Genomic DNA, 9,959 nt, shown 5'->3' with positions numbered 1-9,959 from the left:
CCCCCCCGCAAATAGGAGTTACACTTTACTGTTTCTTTTCATATCCACCAATTTTCAAGTTGAAAACTGGATATTGTAGGTTATATCCAGTGATATCTGGAATGTTTTATTCCTCTAGAACTTGCTTTGTCTAAAGAATGTAGGTTTTCTTGTTCTAGCAGGCAGTTAACTTGTCTTGACTCAAACTGTAAACTGTCTCCCCCATAGTGTGCAGCAACTAATGGCTTTGTTCAATTTTATTTTTTTTACTTCTCATTGCTACTTTTTTCAGCCTAGTTCAGTGGTCGGCAGACTGCGGCTCGCGAGCCACATGTGGCTCTTTGGCCCCTTGAGTGTGGCTCTTCCTAAGTCTTAGGAGTACCCTAATTAAGTTAATAACAGTGTACCTACCTATATAGTTTAAGTTTAAAAAATGTGTGTCTCAAAAAGAAATTTCAATCGTTGTACTGTTGATATTTGGCTCTGTTGACTAATGCGTTTTTGCCGACCACTGGTTTAGTTCCTTAGAGGTTTCCTCTGTATCTGTGTAATAAGAGCAATCACACAAAATTGGGCAGGGTTTATTCTCAGATTGTGGGGCTCATCCTCTTAGTGGTTCTGTTGCTTCTAGAGCTCCTACTCTAAGGTTCCAGTTACTCTATCATTTCCAAGTTTTGCCCTCTGACACTTGAAGCGAGTAAGACTTCTGCTTTCTGCTCCCTTTGCTGTGTGCGTGCTGTATACTCAAAGGTGAAGCGAAGTTGCAAATTTCACCAGGAGCGATACTGTCTTTTTTTCATCTTCTGTAAAATAGGGATAACATCTAGGATTGATATGCAAATAAAGCACACAACAAATACCCAACAAAATATTAACTTTTCATTTCTATTTTTTTTTGTTATTGTTCATGTTTTGTTGGTGGTAGAAATGGTGATGATAATTAGGATGTGTTTAGGTCCATTAAATGGGGTGATGGTCAAAGGGAGGAAAAAAACAGATGTTAGTAGTTATTTGTGGTAGGAAATACAACAAAGGGAAGTATTAATAACAGCAGGAGTTATCATAATTGGGAAGTATTAAATTGCTATTTTTTATTACAAATGTTAGGACTTTCTGCCTCCACGTATATAGGTGCAACAACTTTTAACAGATGCAAATTATAAAGAGAAAAACATCCTCATTTCTTTGCTTATTTTTCTAAATGGGAAAATAACTGAATATGTTATGCTTCCAGTTTAGTTTAACAATCAGTGCTGTTGTTTTTATAATAAGTGTTTCAGATCAGTGCCCACAAAATGACTATTAAAAAGCCTATTCTGATCTTTGGAAACTATAGTCAGACTTGGCTGTTCATGATTACAAAAGTTCCACATTGTATATAGAACTGCTTTAACTTTAAAGGCTATATAAATATTTCATAGTATACTAGAGGCCTGGTACATGGATTCGTACATTGGTGCGGTCCTTTGGCATGGCCTGCGCCCTCTTGCAATCCGGGACCCCTCAGGGGATGTCAGACTGCCGGTTTCAGCCCAATCCCCGCAGGCCAGGCCAAGGAACCCCACCCGTGCATGAACCCGTATGCATATAAGTTCTTTGGTTAATCTCTTCCTGCCTTCCTGGCTCCCCGCTTCCCTCTGAGATTCATCAGTCTGTTCCATGTTTCCATGCCTGTGTGTTGAGTGTCTTCCCCCTGGTGGTCAGTGCATGTCATAGTCGCTTAGGCTTTTATATATATATATAGATATGTACTTTTTATTGTAGTAAAATATATACAATGATATAATTTTAACCATTTGTAAGTGTATATAATAAAGTGGCATCAAATATATTTACAGTGTTGTATAACCATCTATTATCTATACCCAAAACTTTTTTATCATCTTCAACATAAACTCTGTACTCATTAAAAAAAATAACTCCCCATTTTTGCCTCTCAGCCCCTAGCCTCTGGTAACCTCTGTTCTACTTTCTGACTATGAATATGAACATTCTAGGTGCCTGTTATAAGTGGAATCATACAGTATTTGTCTTTTTGTGTCTGATTTATTTCACTTAGCATAATGTTAAAGGTGTATCCATGTAGCATATATCAAAGGTGCATTTTTTTTTTAATAAGTGATGACTGGGAAGCAAACCCAGGTCATTCACACTGGGGATCAAGCCCACAACCCAGGCATGTGTCCTTGACTAGAATCGAACCTGGGACCCTTCAGTCCACAGGTCGATGCTCTATCCACTGAGTCAAACCAGCTAGGGCAAGGTGCCTATTTTTTTATGGATGATTAATACCCGTGTATGTGTGTGTGTATACTATAGTAATTTGAAAAGATTACTTAGCCTTTTTTGGGTAGAATATGATGCCAAGTTATAGAGTTTAGTGATATTCTTCTTAAGAAAAACCTTGAAACAAAGAGTAAATAAGATTAGAGTACTGATCCAGGGGACATTTGAATTTTCAGTATTAAATATAGATTCCATGTAAGTCTTAAACTGAAAACAAATCAAGCAGTTATGATGAAATTGATATATATTTTTCTAGAATCTAGAAGTTTCTCCCTGACCAGAAATCTCTTTTGGTTTTTATAGGTAACATATTCTTAATAATATTTTCAGTTTGTTCATTTGTGTTATGTTTCTATTAGCTATGCACTTGATGGTTTTTTTCTCTAATCTTCTTTTGATATCTGTTTGCAGATAGGAGAAAGAATTCGAGTCATCTTGGACATGGAAGATAAGACTTTAGCTTTTGAACGTGGATATGAGTTCCTGGGGGTTGCCTTTAGAGGACTTCCAAAGGCCTGCTTGTATCCAGCAGTTTCTGCTGTGTATGGCAACACAGAAGTGACTTTGGTTTACCTTGGAAAACCTTTGGATGGATGACAGTGGCTTTCTTGGGATGAAAGAGTGGAGGAGATATCTGCTTGTGGAAAGTAAAATCATGAAGTGACAGTGTCATGCATGCATGTCCAAGAAACATCCTGAAAAACACATGAAATTGTTAACTGTAGAAGCAACTCTACAGCAAAGATAATCTTAGTGTTTGCTCTTTCTACTGGGCCAGAAAAATCCTCAGGGTTGCAGTTGGTTGAGTGGGCAGTTGACATATGCATGTTGCAACAGAATTTGTCTCTAAGTTAGCAATGTGTTATTTCCAACTTTTAAGGTGAAATCTTAGAGATACTGTAAAAGGGATAAGAAGGAAATAGCAAGATTTTAAAGTAGTGTGTATTTGAAGAAAGACTGGTACAGTTTTACAACTGCCTGTTTTGTTTTGTTTTGTTTTGTTTTGAGACCCTTTTTCCCCCAGCCAGCTTGACTATTAGAAAAGTATGAAACTGGTTGGGTTTTATTTAATATTTTTAATATATTGAGAAGCATGGTCTGCTCGGACTGCACTTCTCTAACAGTGAGATGTAAAGTTGTGCAGCTATTTTAAAAGTTGTATATACAATATGTGTGTAAAAAACACAGGACAAAGGGGTTGCTTTGTTCTAGTTCAATTTCTTAAAAACCACTACATGGTACAAAATTAAAATAACATTTAGGGACAATTAGGTAACTACAAAGAAGAGGATTTTAAGAGGAGGTGTGTTGTATTGGCTCATGTTGTGTTAGATTTGGTTTACAGCTTCCATAGCTATTATAGTCCTTTTTTTTTTAATGATCAAAATTATTATAAAAATCTTTTAATGTACTGGATAAAGATTGAGGGAAGGCAAATTTCTTTCTAATCATATATGTAATAATAATGTCCACATTATAGTATCTGGGTTTGGTTGTGTGTTTTTGGTTTTTTTTTTACCTTCTGAGAAAGTGTCTCATAAAAACACAGAATATTGCTATTTGCTCTTATAGGCCTCAAATATGACAGCTGTTAGTCATAGACCTTAGGAAAAGAATTGATTAATGGTCCTTTTATTTTGTAACTTTATACTGCTGTAGATATTATAATTTTTTAAAAATTTCATATTGTTTACAACATGCAACAATCTAAGCCTCAAACTCTTCATTGGGTTATCAAGAAAATGTTTACTCACCCACCTGGAACAGTGCCAACCTGAACCCAGGTTAAGAATGTTCTTAATCTTACTATAGATAATTGCCCCCATGGGACTTGAAATAAAACACCTTATGTTGAAAACTTCAGGTTGGCAATATTTTGAAGGTTTCATTGTAAAAGAGCTTAACATTAATTCCTATTCCGAATTTTTGACTAATAACTGATTTCACTAATACTCTTTCAAATTAATTATCTAGCATATATGATTTGAGATTTTCTTTTGTTAGAAGAGAAATAAGCATCTTTCTGTATGAAAGTATATATTGTATGGTTTCAGATAAATCTTTGTGATAAGAATTGGCTAAGGCAGTGGAATCTTTGTACTTTTTTAGGTTATGGTTGTATGTATATTTTGTCTTAAGTCTAATAAAATTAGGGACAGCAAGCAGCTGGCTGGGGGTTTTGGGTTGCTGCTTGAGAGGTAAGGTTATCAGTATCCTATGAAGCGAGATTTCAGTCATGAACAAAGATTTATTTTTGTCACGTGACAGGCTTACAAATATTTGTTGTGTGTTTGGTATGTTGCTTAAAGATAAAATCTGTTAAAGATTCTTTTCCATATCCATGTCAAGAAGAAACCTGGAAACCCTATTCAATACTACAGAGCAAAATTATTTTACATATATTAAAGAGTATAGCTGCTATAGAAATTGATTTTTCTTGCTGTGGAATGACTCAATTTGGTCATTTAAAATTTAATTAAAGAAGAGAACTGGTCAGGATGAAAATTGAACTAGTTAGAAAATTAAAAAGTCCTTTAAGTACTTGTTTCTTTTTCAGATTGTGATACAGCCAATTCCAAGAGCTTTTGCTGAAAGTTTTGTTTATAACTTCTGTTTTGTCTTATTAGTAAACATTTATTTTGTAACAAAGTTTTGAAGGTGCTGAATGGAAAACAGAAACACATGGTTATTGCATATCAAACCTAGAATCAAATAATTGCCTAAATATTTAACAACAAGCTATTCTTATCTCGAAGATTTAAATTCACTAATATCCCATTTGCAAATTTTATAAAATGGAGATTCATATTTAGCACAAGCATTGGGGGAATGAAGAGCCTTCATTTATAACTTGATAAATGAATTTGTTACTGGAGACCAATAGTAGCTGTACAGAATAGTAAAACAAACTACTACAGTGTTTAAGGAAATGGAATCTCTTTTTCATTGGTGCTGAGCAGTTAAGTAGAAGACAGTTGCATTGAAGATTACTCAATCTGAATCATCTAAACCAGTAGTCTCAACCTCAGCTGTACTTTGGAATCATGTGTGTTTTGAAAAATTTGATATTTGGGTCTCATACCCTAAGGTTTTGATGTTGGTCTGGGATATGACGTTACCATAAGGATTAAAAGAATTCTAGATGATTTTCAAATATGTTGCCAAAGTTGAGTTCAAAATTAATATTAAGTTTTCTCATCTGCCAAAAACAAACAAAATCCTTGCTCCCTCCCTTCACTACCTTACACGAATATTGAGGGTAGAGAAAATAATGTCAAAGGGCTTGTATGATGGAAACAAGGTGCTCTTGAAAGGCAAAGTAGTAGTTGTATTTCAACTGAAACTATGAGCAGGAAAAATGTATAACTTGAGAAAACAGGAGCATTCTCTAGCTCTTAACTTTAGTGAAGCATGCAATGTGTAAGCAGACATTACTATTACTCTCGTTCATACTATGGTATTCTGTCATACTTGAGATAGGCAGTTCTCATTATCTGCTTTTACATAGGAAAGAAGAAATATTAAGACTTAAAGCCTGTAATGGTGAATGGCTCATAATTAAAACATTTCATACAAAGAAATCTGTGGTTAGTATATATCATTTCAGTTGCCATTTTTTTCATCATCTGACTTTTGAATGTTAAGCCATTTATTTCATCTCCTTCATTTTATTCATGTAAGCTTAGGTTTAGACTTGAGAAAGCTCCTAATGCAAGTAGGTTTTGCCCAGTTGAATACTTAAAAGTCATGGCTCAATAATTAGGCATCTTCTGCAATTCAGATATGGTTTTACCTGGAAAAGAGTTTAGAAAATAAGAGAGCCCTAAACCATATAGTAGGTATTATAATTAACTTTTAATTTAAATACCCCAATTACTGTTTATATAGGCAGCAATATTAATATTTTTTGATCATTTTAAAAAATGAACAGTTTGAAGAGATAGACACTTAAGGAGTTTTAAATTAGCATTGAGAAGATTACACTTCAGAAATCAAGGCCACCACATTCAGGACCACTTTGAAGCCTTCTTTGAAGGACCAATCCATACCCAACCCAAATACTATCCTCACAAAGCATTCCTCAGTTGCTGTAGCTGAATGTAATCTCTTCTTCCTTGAAATTCCCCTATTTTTATATTTTATCTATACTTAACTCATGCTGTATTACTTTATACCTCGTATAAATTTATTTATATTTATTGATTATTTGTTGGTGTCTTATCTCTTCTGAACATCTTAGGACAGGATCAATGATGGACTCTTCTTTATGTCCACATCATCTCAGTCCAATAGGCAGGTGCTCGCATATTTGCTGAAGGAACATATAAAGAACTATGTAGGAAGACAAAACTTCCTCTGAAATTACAGTCTACAGTAAGAAAAGATAGATGAGAAAGAAATTCTGTATCCTGTCCAAGTGAAGCACAAAGGAAAATGATGCAACTCTGAGGCTAATGAGGAAGAAGTAATGACTGTGAACATTTTAGCCATTTCCCTTTATTCTTAAATATTGGTAAGCTCTGATTTTTAGTTCTTGGTGTAGATTTAATATTTGTTTAGAATTAAAATTCTGTATTTTAATTTTTGAAATTCTGTTATTTTGCTTTGGTTTCATAATAAAAAGTTTAAAAGTATTTAATCACCTGTGATTGCTTACATTTAAAACAAAGAACTTTATACATTAGTCAGAAAGAAAAATGGGAACCTTAATAATCAAATCTAATGGAATTTACCTACAAATTCCATGGCTTTTAACACTGGAATCTACATTTCCCTTGTTTAGAGTGGAACGAAGAGAGGGAGTAGTAATTCACCAGGATCCTGTACATCTATTGTCTCCACCCCCAGCTAACAGTTGTTTGACAATGTGGTAGTTTGCCAAGAGTAATAGAGACTGGCATGGCTGACCCAATGGCTCCTGTGATCCAAGACCTTATGAGAGAATCAGTTGATCATGTTGCTAAAAGTTGCTTGATGTATTAATATGCTAAAATTTATGCAAAGGGTTTTAATTTTCTACAAGAAAAGTATAAAATTCCTGTATCTTTTTGTTCAGGGACAGCTTTACCAGTCTGTTGTCCTAATTTCTTTTTTGGATCCTCCCCCGAACCGTTTGCTTTTTATTTAATGAATTCATTAAAATATTGTTGAGAGCAATGTGTTCCCTACTCTTTATAGTTTGTTAGTAGAAGCAGCCCCTCAGGATTTAAGATTTTTATTCAGCTTCTATGTATTGGATTTCATAATGAGTGACTCAAGAAATAAGAATCATTTAGGGAGTTTTCCTTAGATCAGCCTGTTGATATTCCTTACTTTCTGTTTCTTTTTAAACAAGAAAACACTTGAGAAATCCTGCCTAACCTATGGTGTACCTAGTAAGTCATATTGTATTTCTGCTCCCTCTCTTCCCCTACAAATAAAGTGGGGGATGACATTGAGTAATGATGATTTGAGGTTCCATCACCCTTGAGAAAGGCTTTCTGAAATAATATTTTTAAATGCCAATTTCCACCCAGCTGGTGTGGCTCGGTGTTTTTTAAATTTATTTTTTATACTTAAAAAAAAAATTCTAGAGAGGAAGGGAGAGGGAGAGAGAGTAACATCAATGATGAGAGAGAATCCTGCATGCTGCCTACTGGGAATTGAGCCCACAACCCAGGTACATGCCCTTGACTGGAATTGAACTCGGGGACCCTTCAGTCTGCAGGTCGATGCTCTATCCACTGAGCAAAATGGCTAGGGCTGTGGCTTAGTGGTTGTGCATCCACCTATGAATCAGGAGGTCATGGTTTGATTCCTAGTCAGGGTACATGCCTGGGTTGTGGGCTCAATCCCCAGTGTGGTGGGAGTGCAGGAGGCAGCTGATCAATAATTGTCATCATTGATGTTTCTATCTCCTCTCTCTGAAATCAATAAAAATATATTTTAAAAAAATACTGGTTTCCAAAGTTAGATTAGAGGCCTATTGATGGGAATAGGCCCAATATTTTTGTTTATTTAAATGTAACTAACTTGTCACATTCCCCAACCAATGTTTTAAAGGTATTTTATTCATCTGTGCCCCTTTATTGATCACCTTTATCTTTGAAGAAAAGAATGCTTGGAATGAGAGAAGTCAATGAGTTCTCTCCCTGCTTCACCAAGCCAAAGAGCAATACAATTCATGACCAAATCTCCCAGGGCAGTGAAGAGCATGGACGGATGGCTACTGCTGAAAGGCACATTGTTAAGGGACACTGGCTGTATTTAATTTTGGGGAGCAGCCAAATGCATCCGCTTTTCCAAGCACAATCTATGGGAATAGTGGACCTAAGCACCTATGGAGCCACATGGAATGAATAGTGACTCCCTATACCACTCTGGATTTTAGGTGGCCGTAGCTGAGCCATAGGTTCTGAAATTGTGAGGATCTCCCTACCCACCCAGCTACTAGTCACCCACTTAGTAGGTTAGAAGAATGAAAGAGCAGCGAAGGTAATTCATAATTCACTAAATATTTTTAAGCACCTATATGTACCAGGATTTTGCCAAGTCTTAGGGATATAGGGATGACAAAAAACCCAAAATGGTCTATTCTAAAGTTGTTCATAAGCTAGTGAGAGAGCAAATATGGAAATAGACTACCATGAAACAGTAGAATAGTTGCTTTAATGGAGTTATGTACGAGTTCAAGTGTGGTATAGAGAGAGGGAGTATTTAACTTAATCTGGAGTGATACTTAAACTTGAGCCTTAGAAGATGAGGAGTTAGATTAGATCCACCATTCTAGGCTGATGGAATAGCAGGAACAATGATAGGGAGGCATAAGTATATCCAGTATATTTGGAAATGGTGCATCTTGGAAGAGTGATGGGAGAGGATAAGGAACAGGAGGACTGGGACCAGATTGTAATTGTCATGCTAAGGAGTTTGAGTTTCATCCTATTTTTCATGGGGAAGCCAAAGGTTTTTATTTATTTTTATTTATTTTAAAAAATATTTTTATTGATTTCAGAGAGGAAGGGAGAGGGAGAGAGAGATAGAAACATCAATGATGACAGAGAATCATTGGCTGCCTCTGGCATGTCCCCTACTGGGGATTGAGCCCATAACCTTGGCATGTGCCCTTGACCAGAATAGAACCTGGGACCCTTCAGTCCGCAGGCTGACGCTCTATCCACTGAGCCAAACCAGCTAGGATGAAGCCAAAGGTTTTTAGTGGAGGCATGGCATGATCGCTGGTATTTTTCAATGATCACTCCAGCTGCACAAGATAATAATAGAAAGATGGAGGGTGAGTCAAGAGCTCTAGGCAGAAAATGATGAGGACCTAAACTAAGGTCACCATAAGGATGTAGAGCAGTGGTTCTCAATCTTCTTAATGCTGCAACCCTTTAATACAGTTCCTCATGTTGTGGTGACCCCTAATTTCATTGTTAAAAATTGAACATAAAGCATAGTGATTAATCACAAAAACAATATGTAATTATATATGTGTTTTCCAATGGTCTTAGGTGACCCCTGTGAAAGGGTTGTTCAACCCCCAAAGGAGTCACTACCCACAGGTTGAGAACCGCTGATGTAGAGGAAGGATGTATTTAAGAGATATTCAGGAAGATAAATGGACACAATTTGTATGTAGAAGATGAGTCACTTTTGTGTGTGTGTGTGTGTGTGTGTGTAGACATTTGGGAGAATAATTGTACTTTATTAAT

The 9,959-nt window shown here is 35.9% G+C and overlaps 1 protein-coding gene across 1 annotated transcript in view; it reads left to right on the top strand.

Moving 5' to 3' along the window:
* FBXO45 (F-box protein 45) overlaps positions 1–6,468 on the top strand; it is a 20,948-nt gene extending 14,480 nt beyond the window's left edge. The window contains exon 4 of the mRNA XM_006753424.2: positions 2,677–6,468. Coding sequence (XP_006753487.1) covers positions 2,677–2,862 — 186 coding nt within the window. The 3' untranslated portion in view covers positions 2,863–6,468. The remainder of the gene's footprint in view (positions 1–2,676) is intronic.
* Positions 6,469–9,959: the final 3,491 nt, after the last annotated feature.

The sequence above is a fragment of the Myotis davidii genome, unplaced genomic scaffold (genome assembly GCF_000327345.1).
Source record: "Myotis davidii unplaced genomic scaffold, ASM32734v1 scaffold571, whole genome shotgun sequence".
NCBI lineage: Eukaryota > Metazoa > Chordata > Mammalia > Chiroptera > Vespertilionidae > Myotis > Myotis davidii.
The sequence above is the reverse complement of the archived record's forward strand: the minus strand, read 5'-3'. Positions and strand labels throughout refer to the sequence as shown.